The sequence below is a fragment of the Oncorhynchus masou genome, chromosome 29 (assembly GCF_036934945.1).
Source record: "Oncorhynchus masou masou isolate Uvic2021 chromosome 29, UVic_Omas_1.1, whole genome shotgun sequence".
Classification (NCBI taxonomy): domain Eukaryota; kingdom Metazoa; phylum Chordata; class Actinopteri; order Salmoniformes; family Salmonidae; genus Oncorhynchus; species Oncorhynchus masou.
Window position 1 is genome coordinate 78,628,292 of NC_088240.1, and position 23,037 is coordinate 78,651,328.

Here is a 23,037-nt window from a genome sequence, read left to right on the forward strand (position 1 = left end):
AGATGCAACAAAGACAGACATGAGTTTCTGGCTGGTTCAGGGATCAGATATCAAAAGGAAGGAGAGCCTACTTCAAAGAAGAGAGGAAGGAGGGAGGCCATTGGAAGAAGAGGAGGAGCCATGGGGTGGCAATAACAAGACACTGTGGCAGGGGTAGATTAGTCAGAGGAGAGGGGGATGGAGGAAAAGGTTCTGAGGCATCAGCTTCCTTGTTTATCAGCGGACTGAGACTTACTAAATCAGCGGACAGGCACTAGGGCTAGACTTTGTTATTAAGTCACGTTTCAAACAATTGTCTTCCAGATAGATATGCTAAGAATGTTGTCGGTAATGTTATTTTTCCCCCGTTAAAGCAAATCAATGCCACGTGTACTAAACAGATACGCAGTCTTTCCATAAACAACAAAAACATGTTGGGTACTCCTGAGGGGTGGGGTGGGGGTCAATGCAAGGAAAATAACATTTTGTAGAGGTAGACAAGTTTACAAGTTACATTTATTATTTTAAGGAAAAAACATTTTAAAAACAAAATATAACTATGAACTGTACATTATATGTATATATTTTCATTTTAGTATTAATTACAAGTTTATTACAGGCCAATCCATCTATAGATAATACATCTTACTGACATTAGCAATGGGTCACAGCTCGGGTTGCAAAATTCAGTTAACCAGGGAATTTATAGAAAGTTTTCCTGAATTCCCGGTTGTAGGACCCTGGTCACGGACACTGAGCAGTACATCAGGTTTCAATTGTCACAGCGAGTCTCTTAAAATTGAGAGTGAATAGTTTTGTAATGACTTGTCATAATGCACTGACACCAGCCGAGAACCACCATCCAGTCTTGTGAAATGTTTTATCCTCAGGCCATAGAAGGAAGCTTGGTGTATATCCTGTGAATTTACTTTGCATGACCAGGGATGGACAGCTTTGGTCTAGGTACCAAGGCCCCGTTTGAAATGAAATATTTTCCTTAAAGTAATCACTGATAAACTAACTGATTAGCGACACTGCATCAGCAAGGATTATATCACATAGCCTTCACCTATCAAGTCTTGTGATATCAGGGATTACGCAGAGGAAGGAGTAAAGGTTAAATAAAAACATTAAGGGAGGAAGGGCTGCATCTGAAAGTATTTGAACAGGGCCTAACATTAGCAGGCAAGAGAACAGAGGCCTTGAATTACAGGACCAAACAGCCCCGAGCAGTCAAACATGGCATAACTGATTGATACATGCTCATGAGATTAAATTCCTGACATATTAAATTTGTTCCGGTCACAATTACATAAGAATCATATGTTTTTAAGGTTAACTAAAACACCCGTTCAACATAGACATACTAGGTACAGCTGAAGCTGGAAGCTTACATACACCTTATACATTGAAACTCAGTTTTTCACAATTCCTGACATATAATCCTAGTAAAAATTCCCTGTTTTAGGTCAGATAGGATCACCACTTTATTTTAAGAATGTGAAATGCCAGAATAATAGTAGAAAAAAAGATTTATTTCAGCTTTTATTTCTTTCATCACATTCCCAGTGGGTCAGAAGTTTACATACACTCAATTAGTATTTGGTAGCATTGCCTTTAAATTGTTTAACTTGGGTCAAACGTTTTGGGTAGTCCTCCACAAGCTTCCCACAATAAGTGGGAAGAGCTGGTGTAACTGAGTCAGGTTTGTAGGCCTCCTTGCTCACACACGCTTCTTCAGTTCTGCCCACAAATTTTCTATGGGATTGAGGTCAGGGCTTTGTGATGGCCACTTCAAAACTTGACTTTGTTGTCCTTAAGACATTTTGCTACAACTTTGGATGTATGCTTGGGGTCATTGTCCATTTGGAAGACCCATTTGCGACCAAGCTTTAACTTCCTGACTGAAGTCTTGATGTTGCTTCAATATATCCACAATTTTCCATCCTCATGATCAAATCAAATTGATTTATATAGACCTTCTTACATCAGCTGATATATCAAAGTGCTGTACAGAAACCCAGCCTAAAACCCCAAACAGCAAGCAAATGCAGGTGTAGAAGCACGGTGGCTTGGAAAAACTCCCTAGAAAGGCCAAAACCTAGGAAGAAAACTAGAGAGGAACCAGTCTATGAGGGGTGGTCAGTCTTCTTCTGGCTGTGCCGGGTGGAGATTATAACAGAACATGGCCAAGAAGTTCAAATGTTCATAATTGACCAGCATGGTCAAATAATAATAGCCACAGTAGTTGTCGAGGGTGCAACAAGTCAGCACCTCAGGAGTAAATGTCAGTTGGCTTTTCATAGCCAATCTTTGAGCGTATCTCTACCGCTCCTGCTGTCTTTAGAGAGTTGAAAACAGCAGGTGAAGCATGATGCCATCTATTTTGTGAAGTTTACCAGTCCCTCCTGCAGCAAAGCACCCCCACAACATGATGCTGCCACCCCATGCTTCAAGGTTGGGATGGTGTTCTTCGGCTTGCAAGCCTCCCCCTTTTCCTCCAAACATAACGATGGTCATTATGGCCAAACAGTTCGATTTTTGTTTCATCAGACCAGAGGACATTTCTCCAAAAAGTACAATCTTTGTCCCCATGTGCAGTTGCAAACTGTAGTCTGGCTTTTTTATGGCGGTTTTGGAGCAGTGGCTTATTCCTTTCTGAGCAGCCTTTCAGGTTATGTCGATATAGGACTTGTTTTACTGTGGATATAGATACTTTTGTACCAGTTTCCTCCAGCATCTACACAAGGTCCTTTGCTGCTGTTCTGGGATTGATTTGCACTTTTCGCACCTTCCTGAGTGGTATGATGGCTGCGTGGTCCCATGGTGTTTATACTTGCATACTATTGTTTGTACAGATGAACGTGGTACCTTCAGGCATTTGGAAATTGCTCCCAATGATGAACCAGACTTGTGGAGGTCTACAATTTTTTTCTGAGGTCTTGGCTGATTTATTTTGATTTTCCCATGCTGTCAAGCAAAGAGGCACTGAGTTTGAAGGTAGGCCTTGAAATACATCCACAGGTACACCTCCAATTGACGTCAATTAGCCTATCAGAAGCTTTGAAAGTCATTACATCATTTTCTGGAATTTTCCAAGCTGTTTAAAGGCACAGTCAACTTAGTGTATGTAAACTTCTGACCCACTGGAATTGTGATACAGTGAATTATAAGTGATATAATCTGTCTGTAAACAATTGTTGGAAAAATTACTTGTGTCATGCACAAAGTAGATGTTCTAACCGACTTGCCAAAACTATAGTTTGTTAACAAGAAATGTGTGGAGTGATTGAAAAACTAGTTTTAATGGCTCCAACCTAAGTGTATGTAAACTTCCGACTTCAACTGTATAGGCTACATTCCATTGAGAAATCCATTTCTGAAATGTAAGCTATGATTTGAGTTGGGAGGCACAGTCTGTGACTAGCTAAATCCTCAAAATGGTAATCCATCATTTACTGAGTTTCTGTTGTCTGTTTAAGATGATAACTGTCTCCTATGGAAACGATCTGCTTGTCATGTGGCAAGTACATCTTGTTCCTTTCAACAGCAATCTTTATCTAAGAGATAGAATACAATCGAGTGTTGATTTTCTGCAGCTGCATAACACTTCAGAATCTACTCACAATTATATCAATTCAAATCGACTACAACAGAGGTATGTAAAAAGGCAGTTTACACATGTGGAACTAGTGACTATTTGCTGATAAACAACCAGCATTCTGGGTCTTTGTGAGACTTTCAGAGGATTCCATGACAACATACATGAAACTTGATCAAGCAACAGTCTCATGCTCCCTGTGTTGCAACTTCATAATCTAGCATCATCATCATGCACCTTTTTTTCTAAGAAAAACAGGCAAATGCACTATACACCATGATGGCTACTGTTCAACAGTCCCATCTATCCTATTGTGGAATACCCGTGTAAAATGACTCAATGAGATTTATATTTATTTCAGTGTTTATCTAACTTTACTGGTTTATTCTAGGAGTTTTTCATCTCCATGGGATTGCTAATTAACTTCCTTTGTGCACAGATATTACATACACACCAATACAAACTTAACACCACAGTATGCTCATCAGCTTTGCTTTGTTTTTCCTGTAGTGGACGGTCCCTTCTGATATACCTGGATGACAGAGGAGGCTGGTGGGAGGAGCTATATGAGGACAGGCTCATTGTCATGGCTGGAATGGAATAAATAGAACAGAGTCAAACATGGGGTTTTGTATGGTTTTGATACCGTTCCATTAATTCCATTTCAGTCTTTACAATGAGCCTGTCCTCCTATAGCTCCTCCCACCAGCCTCTGGTGAATGGAGATTTGCATTGTCGCAGGTTTAGGCTTCTTATATAAGACTGAAAGGGCAAAGTCACAGGAGTTGTACTTTAAGGCATTACAGGGAAGGACAGCTGTTCCAATACGGAAGGGGATCTACATTTGCATGAGGGTGTGGCTCCCTCTGAAGAAGTTCTAGAACTGATCTAGGACAGTTTTGATAGAGAACAAAGAAATCTGAACTCTGTAAGGCAAGGTCAGGAAATGTGCATCTCTGCATGCCATTTGTGCATACTAGAATGTATACACCACACACATGCACCGAATACACACTCCCCCATACACATTCAACTTGTTTTCCCCTCCCCTATTTTGTTCCCATAGCTATGCAGGTACAGGCTTCTCAGGATAAACGGAGTGTAATCCAACAGCTGTGCAACAAAGCTCTTTTTCATCCGTTTTTAAAAGTCTCTATTAATCCCTCGGCTTGTGTCCTGCACCGCCGCTCTGCTCAGCAGGTGATCCCTTCCATTAAACCCCAGAAATGAGTCGGTCTATTTTCAGTCTCTGAGGCCTTTTTTCTCCCCTTTCTCTGTGAATGTAGATGGCAACAGAGATGATATAGTTGGAGAGAGCGCCGTATCAGCTGATCTGGTCAGCCAATCCCTTGTCAGAATCGGGTAATCTTCACTCCAGGGTCGCCGACAATGAGCCGCGACATGGAGGGATGGACCTGAGGGAGACAAACCGATAGAGTGATTAGTATAATACTTTAGAGAAGGGAACTAAAGATAGGTATTAGAAGTGTATAATGTGGTTATTAATATACCAGAGAAAAGTCTAACAGCTTTTGTTGCACTGAAGTGATAGGCCATCATCAAGGGTTTAATATAATACAGGCAGAATTCAGAGGGTAACATCATACCAAAAAGACAATACACCAGTTCAGTACTATAGATGTGGAGTGGATTTACATGCACTTACGAATTGGGATTGTTAGTGAAAAGATTTCGAAATCAGTTTTAAAATCTTAGCAACTGCCCACTCCACTTTCTCACTCCATCGCTCTCTCTACCTGTGCCTGCAGCGGGCCGTATGGCACCAGTTCCCCATCCACAGTGAGTGTTCCTCGTGGGGAGAGGGGCTGCAGCCTGAAGGCCCTGGCTGGGACGTGGCTCACATAGGGGGAGCTGAGAGACAGGTGTGCCCCCCTCTCCATGGCCAGGAACAGACGGAGCAGGGTGGCTCTGGAGATCCCTGCCCGCACAAATGTCAGGTGGATCAGCCCATCGTCAAACCTGGCTTGGGGGGCGGCGTGGAGGTCTGCCCCGAGATGGGACTGGTAGATGGCCAGCACAAGCACAAAGTCCCCCTCTATTGTCACCCAGTCCCGGGTCGGCAGGGCCTGGTCCAAGGGGGGCAGGAGGTCATCCCTGGGGGGGTTGAAAGGGAGTGAGACGGGGGGCGGTTCTTGAAGGGTCCGGCAGGCTCTGCAATGTCAAAGGTAAAGGAGGGGGAGGGGGACTGGAGAGACGGAGAAGGGGAGGTGGAGTTGGGTGTGTTGGGGCGCGGAACGAGGTAGGAAGAGGAGTGAGGGGAGGCGCAGGACGGGGAGGAAGGGGGCGTGGGAGAGAGGGAGAGGGACAGGGAGGGGAGTTTAGGGGGTAGGGAGTTGGAGTGGGGGTGGTGGAGGAGGGATAGGGGTCTGGGGCGGGATGCGTTCTGATCCAGAGATTTGGGCTTGATGGAGAAAGGAGAGTGTCTGAAGGGAGAGGATATGGTGAGGGCTCTCTCCCGGGCGATGTCCAGTGGGTAAGCTTCTTTCTGGAAGTATGTTCCGTTCAGATCCATCTCTTCTGCCCTGTACGAGGCTCCAGACACGGGGTCAGCCTCCTGGCTGAGGGGCTGGCTAAAGAAGGCGTTAGCTATCTGGCTGGAAGGGGCAGAGTTCTTCCTTAGAGCCAGTCGGGTCTGCTGGAGGTTGTCAGGGTACGAGTAACACCCCTCTGGGTCCTCGTTGGCCTCTCGCCCCATGTCCACCCCGTACCCCTCTCCAACCTCCTTCGCTTCCATCACTCCATCCATTGAGCCGCTGCTGCCTTCCCCATTCCTCACTCTCTCCTCTATATCCTCTATCACCCCTGAGTCCTGCTCCATCGTTCCGTCTTCTCTTTCCTCATCTGGCCTTTCTTCTGTGTTCCCCGTCATCCCATCCTCCTTTCCCATCCTGCAATCTTCCCTTTCGTTCGACTCCAAACTCGTCCCAGATCTCTCCGAACTTGTCCCTGACCTCCCCACCTCTCCCTCCATCTCTCTCTCTCTATCCTCTGCCAAGCTACTCGCCCTGACCACCCCCGTTCCCCCTCCCCTGGCCCTCTCCCTCCTCCTCTCCCTCTCTCTCTGCCTCTCCATCTCTCTCTCCCTCTCCGTGTCTACCCTCCTCAGACTCCTCTGTTCGCTGAGGCCCATGTCAGAGCTGGTGCGTTGGATGGGGGTGTGGCAGAAGCCCTCCAGGCCCTCAGTGATGCTGCGGGACAGGGGTCTGCGCAGGGGCGGAGGGATGGTGTCTGGGGATGTGGCGACTATGGAGGGGGCAGGTAGGACAGACGGCCCTTATAGGAGCGCAGGGAGGCCAGGCGGACCAGAGTGCCCAGGGTGAACCGTGCCGACCCCAGACCCCGGTACCTGCAACATCACACCATTACAGCATTTAGTTACCAGGGCAACAACAGAGAACATAACACATTACTTATTCATTAGGAATAAAAGTGATCAAGAAGGTACAGTGAAAGATTGCATGTACTTAATTTAAGGATGAGTGACCGAAGGCAAGCGCCCTGTCCCGTCACCCTGGAAGCCTCTTCCCCAGAGTTAAAGAACCGAATCACGTTCTGCCCATGTGTTAGTTTACACACATCCACCTCCCTTCACATTTCTCACTTTACTCAGCCTCTTCTGAACCCTTCCTATCAACCTTTCTGATAGACATGGTAGAGCCTACATCTCTGCCTCAAATTTCTGAACAGCTGATATAAAACCTGCATCTATTTGAACCAACATTACAAAAAAAAAATATATATATATATATATATATATATACACTAATGTAGGCTACAACTTTTTCTCTTGTAACTAAGGATATTACAGTAGCACATGTAGGAAACTGTCTACACATCGTACTGGGGCAAAAACAATCTGCATTTAAACCACAAATCACATACAACTGTAATTTTGCTTCTCATTGATCATGCAAGTAGTAGTGCACGATTTGCCTGAAATTTGCCTGAGTAGCCTGTTCCACTTCTGGGCAGCCGACCAACTACTACTTTGACTGCCTCCTGCTTAGCCAATGTTTGCAATGATGATGGAAAATAACTGCCCTTCAGTGTACTGCTTGTGTTTGATAAGCTGTGTCTGCAATAGAGAATCCCGCACATGTGCAGAAGCTTGTGCAGAAGCTAGCTATCGGGACTCTAGAGAACTCGGCACCGCAGCCACACCATTAACTTAAACACACACACCTCTCACTCTCGATGTCCACGTCAGACACAAAGCCCCAGGCCACAGACAGGAAGGAGAACACCCTTCTGGGAAGACCCGGGCGGCCACTTTGAGAAGGGGCGGGGCTGGTTGTCACAGAGACCAAATCCATGGGCTTGACTCCGCCACGGCAGAGCTGAAAACAGCAGTTGAGGAGGAGAGGCTCCCGGAGGCACATGTCATAACTGGGATGAAGAGAAAAAAGGGAAACAGTGGATGGAAGAGAATGGAGAAAGGGTGAGAATGTGGAGAGGGAGAGGAATGGAAAATACAGAGAGGAAAGAGGAAATTAATACTGTGTAATATAAGTAAACAATGTTTATGACACACACAATCAGTGAATGTTATGTTGGTGGCCAAACAAACCATTGTAAAGACAACACAAGAGATAAGAAGGAGAGAGATGAAAGAGCAGACTGAACTATATTGACTGGACTCATTTACTGACGTGTCTTCCAGAGATAAAGGAGAGAACTCAAGAAATAACAGGACATAGAGGGAGGGAATAGTGGCGATAGGAGAAAGAGGGAGGGAGGGAGAGAATATCTCTATCAGTCTCGATGATTCGTTGAAACAGCTGATACAACAATATGAGAGGCATAAGGATTAGTTGAAGATGCTAAAGTCTACAGTACTTTAATAAGGCAAATGTGCTGTACATCAAGAAACTAAAGTCTAAAGGTTTACCGTGATTAGAATTAAGGTTGGGTGATATTTGGGGAGACCTCTTCTACGATATGCTACTCCAAATATTGTGATATCCGATATGATTGTTTGGCGACTTTATTATTTTATTTCCTGTTTTTATTTAACCTTTAACTGTTGGGGCGGCAGGCAGCCTAGTCGTTAGAGTGTTGGGCCATTGCTGGATCGAATCCCCGAGCTGACAAGGTAAAAGTCTGTTGTTCTGCCCCTGAACAGGCAGTTAACCCACTGTTCCTAGGCCGTCATTGTAAATAAAAATTTGTTCTTAACTGACTTGCCTAGTTAAATAAAGGTTAATTCAAAAAATGTGTTAAGTCAGTTGAGAACAAATTCTTATTTAGAATGACAGTCTACCCCAGACAAATCCTCCCAACTCAGACGACGCTGGGCTATTGTGCACCGCACTATGGGACTTCCGATCACAGCTGGTTGTGATACAGCCTGGAATCGAACCACTCGGGAGCCACCAATATTGACTAAATAATTCCAGACTGTGCAAGTTTTGTCCTTATATATGATTTTCTAGTCCCATTCTCATGAAAACCTTAGTAAGGCAAAAAAATGTCTTCATTTATTTAGACTTCATTTTCAACATATTGTTGCAGCCTAACTTATAAGACTGCACCGTTCGATTTTTAAAGTTCAAATATAGAAGTCTTGCACATCCCAATATACCTACCATCTTGGACTTCACAATATACCTACCATCTTGGACTTCACAATATACCTACCATCTTGGACTTCACAATATACCTACCATCTTGGACTTCACAATATACCTACCATCTTGGACTTCACGATATACCTAACATCTTGGACTTCACGATATACCTACCATCTTGGACTTCACGATATACCTACCATCTTGGACTTCACAATATACCTACCATCTTGGACTTCACAATATACCTAACATCTTGGACTTCACGATATACCTACCATCTTGGACTTCACAATATACTCACAATATACCTACCATCTTGGACTTCACAATATACCTACCATCTCGGACTTCACAATATACCTAACATCTCGGACTTCACGATATACCTAACATCTTGGACTTCACGATATACCTAACATCTTGGACTTCACTATATATATTTTTTTAAATTTTACCTTTATTTAACCAGGCAAGTCAGTTAAGAACAAATTCTTATTTTCAATGACGGCCTAGGAACAGTGGGTTAACTGCCTGTTCAGGGGCAGAATGACAGATTTGTACCTTGTCAGCTCGGGGGTTTGAACTTGCAACCTTCCGGCTACTAGTCCAACGCTCTAACCACTAGGCTACCCTGCCGCCCCATATACCTAACATCTTGGACTTCACGATATACCTAACATCTTGGACTTCACATATTAGGCAATGTCAAACATCCAGATATTCAATAGAATCATATATCGTCCCAATGCTAATTAGACTGCACATATTTTATTTCCAATAAACTACTGTGGGTGTGTGTGTGACTGTAAAGGTGCGTGTTCATTTTCATCAGCATTGAGAAATGTATCAAGTGGTAGAGGAATGAATTTGAGGCTGAGGGAAATTATTAATTCAATCCAGACACACCATGGGACCAAAACCCTGAACTGGAATAACCTATTCATTCATTTCAATGCTTCTACTAGTATCTCCAGCATTCTCACCATTGATCGAACAAGAAATTCTAAAATATTGTATGTTTATGTTTGAATCAGTCTCATATCTCTGGTCAAGTCATCACATGTGTCACATAGCTGGTTGGATGTGTGTGTGTGACCCACCCTGCATGGTGGTTGATGGAGCCAGCCAGGGCATTTCCAGAGCCACAGGGAAGGATACCTACAGGTGTCTTTATTGCTAGTTCCCAGTCTGGACGCTCCATCAAACCATTGATCACCTGGAGAGAGAAAAGCAGAGCAGAGTCAGACACACACACACACACACCCCACACACACACCCCACACACCTCGTGCAGCAGGCCATCTCCAGAGACGATGATGATGCCGTCCCACTGAGGCAGGGAGATCTCTTTGATCAACTCTCTGGCATGGTTCTGTCGCTCTGAGAAGAAAAGGAGACGTGTTGTTAGGAGGTTGTACCCGTGTGTGATACTGGTTAACGGCTGAGGTTGCAGAGCTGATGTTAAGGTGTGTGTTGCCTGTCTGTATCAGGTTGTAGCTGACGTTACGGTGTGCGTTACCTGTCTGTATCAGGTTGTAGCTGACGTTACGGTGTGTGTTACCTGTCTGTATCAGGTTGCAGAGCTGACGTTACGGTGTGTGTTACCCGTCTGTATCAGGTTGTAGCTGACGTTACGGTGTGTGTTACCTGTCTGTATCAGGTTGTAGCTGACGTTACGGTGTGTGTTACCTGTCTGTATCAGGTTGTAGCTGACGTTACGGTGTGTGTTACCTGTCTGTATCAGGTTGTAGCTGACGTTACGGTGTGTGTTACCTGTCTGTATCAGGTTGTAGAGCTGACGTTACGGTGTGTGTTACCTGTCTGTATCAGGTTGTAGAGCTGACGTTACGGTGTGTGTTACCTGTCTGTATCAGGTTGTAGCTGACGTTACGGTGTGTGTTACCTGTCTGTATCAGGTTGTAGCTGACGTTACGGTGTGTGTTACCTGTCTGTATCAGGTTGTAGCTGACGTTACGGTGTGTTTTACCTGTCTGTATCAGGTTGTAGCTGACGTTACGGTGTGTTTTACCTGTCTGTATCAGGTTGTAGCTGACGTTACGGTGTGTGTTACCTGTCTGTATCAGGTTGCAGAGCTGATGTTACGGTGTGTGTTACCGGTCTGTATCAGGTTGTAGCTGATGTTACAGTGTGTGTTACCTGTCTGTATCAGGTTGTAGCTGATGTTACAGTGTGTGTTACCTGTCTGTATCAGGTTGTAGCTGACGTTACTGTGTGTGTTACCTGTTTGTATCAGGTTGCAGAGCTGACGGTGTGTGTTACCTGTCTGTATCAGGTTGCAGAGCTGATGTTATGGTGTGTGTTACCTGTCTGTATCAGGTTGTAGCTGATGTTACAGTGTGTGTTACCTGTCTGTATCAGGTTGCAGAGCTGACGTGACGGTGTGTGTTACCTGTCTGTATTAGGTTGTAGCTGAATTTACAGTGTGTTACATATTTCTTTGAGAAAAAGCTTCACCCAGTTCATCATCAATCCATGGATATGGAGGGGCACCAACTGTACTCTTTCTTATAGGGGCATGATAGTCCATTACCTCAGTGAGCAAATCAATAGAACATTCTGTAGCGTGATTTAAATCATCCTCTAGATAAATCAGCTCCCAGGGTACAGCAGCTAAATAATTTAGAAAGAACTCATGATTAAATGTTTTAAAATTTATTTTGACCACAATCCTAGGGGGTTTCTTTGGAACCTTGATGTTCATGATTATGGTCACAATATTATGGTCTGTCCAGTCTACTGGCATTGATCTGGCTTTTAAGCATTGCAATGCTATATTACAGAAAATCAGATCAATGCATGTGTCTGAACAATGACCCAACTTGAAGATCTAGTAGTATCATTAACCATTTGTTTCAAACCACAGTTCTTAGCATATCTCATCAATTTTGTTCTATTCGAATTATTGTTATCCTTCCAATTTATATTCAAATCCCCCAAGATAAATACATCTCTGTTGGTGTCTGTGGCCTGGTCGAACCCAGTACATAAGTCATCCAGATAGGACACCGTAGAGCTAGGAGGTCTATACACACATCCTACCAATATGGGTGCCTGGTGAGGCAGATGTACTTGAGCCCATAGTGCCTCTATTTGACCTACATTAAGGTCATCCCTCCTCTTAAAAGGTATTAGATTCTGAATATACAGTGCAACACCCCCACCATTCCTGTTCCTGTCCCTTCTCAGTAGACTATATCCTTGAATGTTCATTTGCCCATCAGTTACAGATGCATCTAAATGCATTTCGGTTAAGGCCAAAATATGAATATTATTTATGTTGACCAAGTTAAAAACCTCATGTATTTTGTTAGGAAGGCTACATACATTAACCTGAGCTATATGAAGCCCTTTCCTTATCAAGTGGAGATCAATATAGCATGTATTTCTTATAGTTGAAGTTGTCATGATACACTACAACACACAAACTCAGTTTTAAACATTAAATTAAAATAACCAGGGAGTTACTCTAGGGTCCTGATACAGTTGCCCGTTGATATAAAGTTTATCCATCACCATGGAGACTCGTTGATTCAGGCAACGCTTTTCCTTCATGATGGAATATAGATTTTTTCTCCTTTCATTGATCTCGGTGGGGAAGTGATTATTAATTCCAAAATCAGTGTTTCTGAGTTCTCTCCCATGTTCTTCGTCTTATCCTCTTGCTTAAATGTATCAAAACATGCAATAATAGCCCGTGGCCTTTTTCCAGAGGCCTTGCCTATTCTATGGACTCTGGAGAAAGTGGCATTGCGCACAACATCGGTGGGCAGTTTTAGTTGAGTTGACATAAAGTCTCGGACTGTGTCCTCACAGCCTCTGCTGTTGTCATTCTCCGGTATCCCTGAGAATATTAGATTGTTCTGCATTGATCGACACTGTACATCAAGCAAGGTTTCTTTAAGTTGTTTGTTCTCCCTTTGCACCACCTCCACCTTGCTATGAATAGAGTCTACAGCACCTTTCAGCGCCGTGTTCTCTTTCCTTAGATCATCAATCTGACGTTGGGTGGATTCTAGACTGGCACACAATGCATTGATGTCCTCTCGTAATATATCCAAGATATCAAGTTTGGCAAGCCTTTCATTAATGGATTTTAACAAGTCAACATCCATATCAGTAAAGCTCTCCCCACACGCGCCCTCTTACTAGGGGATGGTTTGGTTCCATCGTTGATACCTATTTGCCAACCCGGTTTTGTTTTGTAGATTTGGTTGGTTGTCCTTGACGATGCTTGAATCCTCCGAAACCAGCGACATGTTTCTTTGAGTTCGTAAGTATCTCTCGTCAATGAATCGTTCATGCTCTTCAATGGATTCTGAATCATCCAGCGTGTTTACAGATTTAAGCACACAAACAAACTGTTCAGTTAAATTCTTCGCTATTCAGCTCGTTCAGTCCTTAGCTTACTGATGAGCTTCCCCTGGCTGCAGATCAGATTGATTGTGGTATTAGTTTGTCTGATTCAGCTGTAGCGTAACGTTAGGAGGTTGGTCTGTAGTTGGGAATGCGCAGGTTAGCGTTTGTCAAAATTCTTCTTCTTCTGGAGGCAGCTCTGCAGAGCTGTCACAAGCTGGAACAGCTTGTAGAATCGCCCAGTGTGTAACCTGTCTGTATCGGGTTGTAGAGCTGATGTTACGGTGTGTGTTACCTGTCTGTATCGGGTTGCAGAGCTGACGTTACGGTGTGTGTTTCCTGTCTGTATCAGGTTGCAGAGCTGACGTTACGGTGTGTGTTTCCTGTCTGTATCAGGTTGCAGAGCTGACGTTACGGTGTGTGCTTCCTGTCTGTATCAGGTTGCAGAGCTGACGTTACGGTGTGTGTTCCCTGTCTGTATCAGGTTGTAGCTGACGTTACGGTGTGTGTTACCTGTCTGTATCAGGTTGCAGAGCTGACGTTACAGTGTGTTACCTGTCTGTATCAGGTTGCAGAGCTGACGTTACGGTGTGTGTTACCTGTCTGTATCAGGTTGCAGAGCTGACGTTACGGTGTGTGTTACCTGTCTGTATCAGGTTGCAGCTGACGTTACGGTGTGTGTTACCTGTCTGTATCAGGTTGTAGCTGACGTTACAGTGTGTGTTACCTGTCTGTATCAGGTTGCAGAGCTGACGTTACGGTGTGTGCTTCCTGTCTGTATCAGGTTGCAGAGCTGACGTTACGGTGTGTGTTACCTGTCTGTATCAGGTTGTAGCTGACGTTACGGTGTGTGTTACCTGTCTGTATCAGGTTGTAGCTGACGTTACGGTGTGTGTTACCTGTCTGTATCAGGTTGCAGCTGACGTTACAGTGTGTGTTACCTGTCTGTATCAGGTTGCAGCTGACGTTACAGTGTGTGTTACCTGTCTGTATCAGGTTGCAGAGCTGACGTTACAGTGTGTTACCTGTCTGTATCAGGTTGCAGAGCTGACGTTACGGTGTGTGTTACCTGTCTGTATCAGGTTGCAGCTGATGTTACGGTGTGTGTTACCTGTCTGTATCAGGTTGTAGCTGACGTTACGGTGTGTGTTACCTGTCTGTATCAGGTTGCAGAGCTGACGTTACGGTGTGTGCTTCCTGTCTGTATCAGGTTGCAGAGCTGACGTTACGGTGTGTGTTACCTGTCTGTATCAGGTTGTAGCTGACGTTACGGTGTGTGTTACCTGTCTGTATCAGGTTGTAGCTGACGTTACGGTGTGTGTTACCTGTCTGTATCAGGTTGTAGCTGACGTTACGGTGTGTGTTACCTGTCTGTATCAGGTTGTAGCTGACGTTACGGTGTGTGTTACCTGTCTGTATCAGGTTGTAGCTGACGTTACGGTGTGTGTTACCTGTCTGTATCAGGTTGTAGCTGACGTTACGGTGTGTGTTACCTGTCTGTATCAGGTTGCAGAGCTGACGTTACAGTGTGTTACCTGTCTGTATCAGGTTGCAGAGCTGACGTTACGGTGTGTGTTACCTGTCTGTATCAGGTTGCAGAGCTGACGTTACGGTGTGTGCTTCCTGTCTGTATCAGGTTGCAGAGCTGACGTTACGGTGTGTGTTACCTGTCTGTATCAGGGTGTAGCTGACATTACGGTGTGTTTTACCTGTCTGTATCAGGTTGTAGCTGACGTTACGGTGCGTGTTACCTGTCTGTATCAGGTTGTAGCTGACGTTACGGTGTGTGTTACCTGTCTGTATCAGGTTGTAGCTGACGTTACGGTGTGTGTTACCTGTCTGTATCAGGTTGTAGCTGACGTTACGGTGTGTGTTACCTGTCTGTATCAGGTTGTAGCTGACGTTACGGTGTGTGTTACCTGTCTGTATCAGGTTGTAGCTGACGTTACGGTGTGTGTTACCCGTCTGTATCAAGTTGTAGCTGACGTTAGGGTGTGTGTTACCCGTCTGTATCAGGTTGTAGCTGACGTTACGGGGTGTGTTACCTGTCTGTATCAGGTTGTAGCTGATGTTACGTTGTGTGTTACCTGTCTGTATCAGGTTGTAGAGCTAACATTACGGTGTGTGTTACCTGTCTGTATCAGGTTGCAGAGCTGACGTTACGGTGTGTGTTACCTGTCTGTATCAGGTTGCAGAGCTGACATTACGGTGTGTGTTACCTGTCTGTATCAGGTTGTAGCTGATGTTAGCCTCTCTGATCATTGGCAGGATGTGTGTCTGGCACCACTGCATAGCCTGGCCTCTCCCACTGAAGGGGTTCACCAATAGCAGCAGCCTTCGGGGACGGGGCAGTAGACGTTTGACAATTGCTGAGGGAAAGCAGCCAATCATTAGAAACAAATTGATTGATTGTTCTATCAAAAATACAAGGCTTTATCTTCACAGTGTACAAGAGAACAACAAACGTATGTGATGCCATAAAGCAGGGTTTCCCAAACTCAGTCCTGGGACCCGCACCCCCCGGGTGCATGTTTTAGTTTTGTCCCAGCACTACACAGCTGATTCAAATAACCAACTCAACATCAAGCTTTGATTATTTGGGGAGGACCGAGTTTGGGAAACCCTGCCATAAAGCAGTGTTTCCCACCCTTAGACCTTGAGTGTATCTGTCACAAGGCACAGAGAGAGAAGATAGAGTTACAGACAAACAGAGTGGAGACAGTTAGACAGAGTGTGTGATGAATAGAGCAGGGGAGAGAGAGAGAGAGTGAGAAAGGGGTAGTAACTGGGAAAGGAGAAAGAGGGAGGACATTGAAGGAGGAATATAAAGAAATGCAGACAGCAGGAAGGAAGGGGGGGAGGAGGTACAAAACAAAAGAGGACAGAGGGCAGATAGATGGATGAGAGGAGACAGGAGGAGGAGAGGAGACTGAAAAATGTGTAAAGACAGCAAGGATGAAAGACTATGGGGGGAGGATGCACAGACAGACACTGAGGGTGTAGACTAATGCACAGAGACAGTGAGAAAAGAAGAGTGTTTGGGAGAGAGGAAGGAGACGAGAGAGAGAGAGATAATGAGCAAGGGAGAGTCAAAACAAACGGAAGAAAAGGGAATGTTGAAATGGATAATAGATGTTGGTGAGTGAGGGGTGAGAGTTAGTGGGAGTTAGTGGGAAGGCCGTGTTGGTGGGTGAGGGGTGGGAGTTAGTGGGAAGGCCGTGTTGGTGGGTGAGGGGTGGGAGTTAGTGGGAAGGCCGTGTTGGTGGGTGAGGGGTGGGAGTTAGTGGGAAGGCCGTGTTGGTGGGTGAGGGGTGGGAGTTAGTGGGAAGGCCGTGTTGGTGGATGAGGGGTGGGAGTTAGTGGGAAGGCCGTGTTGGTGGGTGAGGGGTGGGAGTTAGTGGGAAGGCCGTGTTGGTGGGTGAGGGGTGGGAGTTAGTGGGAAGGCCGTGTTGGTGGGTGAGGGGTGGGAGTTAGTGGGAAGGCCGTGTTGGTGGGTGAGGGTGGGAGTTAGTGGGAAGGCCGTGTTGGTGGGTGAGGGGTGGGAGTTAGTGGGAAGGCCGTGTTGGTGGGTGAGGGGTGGGAGTTAGTGGGAAGGCCGTGTTGGTGTGTGAGGGGTGGGAGTTAGTGGGAAGGCCGTGTTGGTGAGTGAGGGGGGGAGTTAGTGGGAAGGCCGTGTTGGTGAGTGAGGGTGGGAGTTAGTGGAAAGGCCGTGTTGGTGAGTGAGGGGTGGGAGTTAGTGGGAAGGCCGTGTTGTTGAGTGAGGGGTGGGAGTTAGTGGGAAGGCCGTGTTGGTGAGTGAGGGGTGGGAGTTAGTGGGAAGGCCGTGTTGGTGAGTGAGGGGTGGGAGTTAGTGGGAAGGCCGTGTTGGTGAGTGAGGGGTGGGAGTTAGTGGGAAGGGAGGGAGGCCGTGTTGGAGAGAGAGGGGTGGGAGTTAGTGGGACGGGAGGGAGGCCGTGTTGGTGAGTGAGGGGTGGGAGTTAGTGGGAAGGGAGGGAGGCCGTGTTGGTGAGTGAGGGGTGGGAGTTAGTGGGAAGGGAGGGAGGCCGTGTTGGTGAGTGAGGGGTGGGAGTTAGTGGGAAGGGAGGGGGGCCGTGTAGGTGAGTGAGGGATGGGAGTTAGTGGGAAGGGAGGCCGTGTTGGTGAGTGAGGGATGGGAGTCAGTGGGAAGGGAGGCCGTGTTGGTGAGTGGGGGTGGGACTTAGTGGGAAGGGAGGGAGGCCGTGTTGGTGAGTAGGGTGTGGGAGTTAGTGGGAAGGGAGGGAGGCCGTGTTGGTGAGTGAGAGGTGGGAGTTAGTGGGAAGGGAGGGAGGCCGTGTTGGTGAGTGAGGGGTGGGAGTTAGTGGGAAGGGAGGGAGGCCGTGTTGGTGAGTGAGGGGTGGGAGTTAGTGGGAAGGGAGGGAGGCCGTGTTGGTGAGGGGTGGGAGTTAGTTGGAAGGAAGGGAGGCCGTCTTGGTGAGGGGTGGGAGTTAGTTGGAAGGGAGGGAGGGATGCTGTGTTGGTTAGACACTGAATGATACAGACCGTGTGTGCAGGAAAGATAAGAGGAGAGACAGAGAAAGTAGAGGAAATTCAGTGTTAAAGGGATAACCTAGCCCACACACACACACACACACACACACACAGCCAAGAAAGATTAAATAACATGTTTGTTCACATACATGAATAAACCCTTAAACAATACTTTAGCCTTTTAATAGTCAGGTCTGAACATAGCATGCTGTATGCATGTACGTACATACAGTACAATAGCATTGGCCTATATCCATTCATTCCTTATCACATGGCCATTATACAGTTTCCTACAGCCATTATGCAATAGCCTATATCTAGCAGGGTCAGAAATTAGCTGAACTAGCCTGTATCTGTTAGAACATGCAATGCATTCATACAGTAGCCTAAGCCTATATTCCCTTGTATCCTCTGGCCTCCTACATCAAAAGGACCTCAGATCACCCAGTATGACTCCAGTTAACAATAACTAACATAAACACTCGCAGTAATGGAAACAAACTTTATGGAGTGAATGTTGCTCATAACGTTAATGAAGGCACAGTTAAAGTCTGTACACAGGATAGGAAGTAGTCGACGCCAAATGCCATAACGAGTGCTGATTTGGCTTCATTCTCTCTCACGGTGACACTGTGCCAGTCTTTATGATGGACTAGAATAGAATAACATCAGACTGATTCCAACAACTGGGATGTTACAATAACCTCAGAACCTACACATATTGTGCCTGGACTGTAACATAGCATACAAACAGACAAGATAACTGATTGTAGCTGTGTTAGTGGAACACACACTCACCTGTGTCAGCAGTGATGGCGACTCCCCTGAGCAGACATTGTATAGCAGTGGACCACCTCTCAGCCTCCACCCTGGCCTCAGCCAGGTACACCCTCACCTGCCTCCTCCTGGACACCCCCTTCCTCCGCCTCCCCGGGGGATACCAGTATAGAACCAGCAAGGGGGGAGCAGGGGCGCGGGGACAGCTGCACCCTGCCAGCTCTGACAGGGGTAGTATTAGACGTGCCTCTTTACCAGTGCGGGGTGCCAGACGCTGGACGTGGATGTGGGAGGGGGTGAGGGTCAAGGCATAGCTGGAGGCAGAAGAGGGGCTGGGGGAGGGAGAAGGGGATGACAGACCCCCAGGACCTCCAGGGCTGTTGGGGCAGCTGTTGTTGCAGCTGCTGCCCGTTGCCCAGCCCCCAAACTGGCAGTGGAGTAGGGCCTCAGCTGGGGATGGGATGGGGGGCTCTGGGGAACGCATCCTTAGTGTGGGGGGCTTGACGGGGAGCGGACTTCCAACCCTCAGGTTTAGGGTAGGTAAGGTCTGTTTCCTGACAGGTGGACGGTGTCTGAGTGTTTCATGCAGTTGGAAGTTTGCTGGATGGAATAAGTCTGTTTAAATTCAGGTAGTGATACACATGTCAGTTAATTGTGGCGACTGATGGCCACCTTAAAGGAGAATCAAATAGGAAGCACCTCTCCTTAGGATCGGCTGGCATGACCAAAATATAACTATAGACCTGTCAGTCTGTCTTAAAAACTAAAACACAAGTTATTTATCCCTGAAACCTCCTTAAAATCATTCTTCCACTTCAGTGCTTGAATTGCAAAGGCAACGCCACAAAAGCACCTCCGAGTTTGACGTGTGAAATCCATCTGCACTCAAAGAAGAATTGTACGATCCCACTGGCCTTCAGATGGAGATTCTTCTCTTTAGTGTGCCAACAGAGGAACAGATAAAAACTATGGAAAACACCAGCCCTCACAATGCAAATGCCGAAGACAAGGATAGATCTTAGATCTGCCAATTCCAGATTATGTCTGCCTTGTCCTTAAATGCTATCAGATCCCACATTTGTCCATTTCGGAATGATAGACAGATGTGGCTTGTAAACAAAAACGATATACTTTTCCAGTTTAAAATTAAAACAGAATATATATACCCCTAAAGATTAAAAAAATATACAGAACTCAAAGATATGCTTAAATTACAGTTTGAAATTATCTTGATATTTATCAATAAAGTGCAGCTTAGAAATGACGGCTACATGTCAAACAAGAGTTTAAATAACATAAAATACAACACATCTTAAAACTATGAATCAGACAAAAATGAACACACCTTGGTCTTGCAAGGAGGCTATTGCAATTTAATTAGCACTAGATTGCAGTGGAATATTGCGTGTTAAGTGCTGACGTCAAACATCCCGATCTTCCACAGAAATGAGAGATATGTGGAGGCAGGAGAAAGGTGTCAAGGTAGAATTTAAATATCACTCTTCAAGAGACAAGCAGGCTTTACAGTAGTGAGATAGAATTGGACATGGACCGCGTTGCTAAGTGTCATCTGAATGAAAAATGCCACATAATCAGATGTTTTCCATCAAAGACAGAGATGGAAAACCAAACAAAACAGATAAAAACTCAGATTTTACTAGATTGTGGGGGGGGGGGGGGGTTGTCATTTCTTGAGTTCAAGGGTCCATGTTCATGTTCCTTCGCATAGATAAGTATACCTAGAGAGAAACACTGGTATTAGTAATCCATTAGCTTCCAATGTGTTCCAGCAGAAAGTACTCAGTCTATATATTCAAGTGCTGAAGAAGCATAAAGGAAGTGACTAGTATCAATAAAAATGCATTTTTAAAACTAGTACTAATAGTTTGTTGTAGCCATCAATTGTCCCATTAACAATCATGAATATTAGCCATATAATCACCCATATTAGCAAACGTATTTCAATTTAAACTCCACATTTCTCTAGTATAGGCTAGTACTTATCGTGATGAACAATATCAGTAAAATGCCTGCAGTAAGTGATTGGTGACGATAATGTTCAGTTTATCGTCCCAACTCTAGTATCAATGTCACTCCACCCAAAAGTACCTTTATGTTTCGTTGACAAAAACATGTGCAGTAGCACCTTGTAAGACAGTCATTATGAAAACAATAGAACAGTAGAAAACGAGGAAATTACTTTCAAATCAACTTTCCAACAATCCAGCCGAGTGACAGACAGGCTCCCTCACCATGCCCTGCTTCTAAATTTAGAGTGATGTGTATGCGTGTTTCACAGTCCGATAGTTTTATATTGTTCCAAAACGTGAGTGACTCTTTGGCCAGTTGCAGAAGTGAAAGCAGGGCAGCAAACTCGTGAGAGATTGTGGTTCAAACTGGATTAGGCAATCTGTGTGCATGCATTATCCCCATGTCCAGGATTCCTTGAAGTCATGCCATGATGGCTAAACCACGCTGATTTAGAAATCACACGTTCCTGGCATCTGTGGTCACTGATGCGACGACTTAATTTGGGTAAATGAGCACTGGTTTATTACCACGTATGCCTAATGAAATTAACCGAGTTTGGTGGACACATTGACGGATGGCGTTTGTCCAGACAGTCTTGAGTCTACTTACTCTCTTTCACAATTTGTAACCAGTGGAAGTATGATTCATTGATGGATTAGCCTACTAGACAGATTCTTGCCCAGGACTGGCTTCGGCAGGCATAATTTGTAGCGACCTTCAAATATTGTTTACTCCGTCATCACCAATTGGTTCTTTACATTGTTACTAGTGAAATACTATGGCCTGAAAACACAATGTGTTGGTTAACATGAAGCCCGGAAAACCTTGAATTAAGTATATATCATTCAGATTCAGTCATCATAGACTACATAACAAAACTGACCCATAAGAGGCTTCCCTTTAAGTATTCATTGTTATGTTCAGTCTATAACTTTTATCTAAGGTGCTGACACAATCAAGATTTGGCAGATATGCAGCCTCTGATTAAAGAAAAATACTTGGTGCATTTGCTCGTGCGGGTACCGTGGTGCATTTGCAGGGTAGCAGGTATCGCCGCTCTAATTTGTTTTTACTATGACCGTGCTCGGAACATTTAGGATCCATTTGGCAGTCTTGCACACAACATTGTTTAGAAATGTGTGATCCTTTCTCAAGTGGATAGCTAGTATGATAGAGCGACTGACAAATAACGTTGGCTTAGAATGAAGCCATCGAGCTACTAGTTTCGTAGCGATCTAACGTTAGCAAATGACAAGCGTTAACTACAGTTAATAATCATTGCTCAGCAGTCTGTGCGTAACTATTGCAAGCTAGCTGATAAGTTAGCTAGCTACTTCTGACGTTTCCAAATGTTATAGTTACCCATGCTGTGTTGACTGGTAGCTACAGTAGCCATCGCCAGGGAATACAGTATACAAAGCAGTTAACGTTCAATTGGGGTTAGCAGCAAGCTGGACAATTTAAGATATCCCAACTTGTTACAGTAGTGGATAGCATGCTAGTCAACAATGCTGTGTTGAAAATCATGTATTGGCTTGCTATAACGTTATAAACGCAACTGGTTGTTTATCCTGGCTAAAAACTCGGTCTAGCCACAATATCTAACGTTAGCAGCAAGCTGGACAATTTAAGATATCCCAACTTGTTACAGTAGTGGATAGCATGCTAGTCAACAATGCTGTGTTGAAAATCATGTATTGGCTTGCTATAACGTTTAAACGCAACTGGTTGTTTATCCTGGCTAAAAACTCGGTCTAGCCACAATATCTAACGTTAGCAGCGAGGCGCTATCCGGCTGGCCATCATTTTGTCATTAGCTAGCTAAACAATGTCATTTCACTAACGTCAGTTAGCAACAATATGCTGACAAGCTAGCTTGGAGATAGCTACTTAATACTCAATTGGTAAAATAACAGTGTAAATATTAATCCAACTGTATAGACCGAACTCAAATTACCTCATTCTACCTCCCCGGCTTGCTTGTTCCGTAGGACGCCTGTGGTTATCCTCCAGGAAGCGTGTATGAAACACCGGAGGACTGGATAGTTTGAGCCGCGGGGAGGAAGTCCAATCCTGATAAGGAAAGACATTCCGGACCTACCGACATTCTCCAATAGTTAACGGCGCCAGTGCATCGCCTTGTGGAGGCCACAGATAGTGTCTGAAAGTTACTTA

General features: G+C 45.2%; 1 protein-coding gene across 1 annotated transcript; it reads right to left on the bottom strand.

Moving 5' to 3' along the window:
• Positions 1-476: 476 nt before the first annotated feature.
• Positions 477-22,948, bottom strand: LOC135520667 (sphingosine kinase 2-like). The gene is given in 10 exon segments (XM_064946387.1): positions 477-4,995; positions 5,338-5,723; positions 5,726-6,850; positions 6,853-6,947; positions 7,784-7,987; positions 10,272-10,387; positions 10,457-10,551; positions 15,765-15,914; positions 18,853-20,570; positions 22,820-22,948. Coding segments are annotated over 9 exon segments (2,697 nt in total). The 5' UTR covers positions 19,316-20,570; positions 22,820-22,948; the 3' UTR covers positions 477-4,932.
• Between the last annotated feature and the right edge of the window lie 89 nt (positions 22,949-23,037).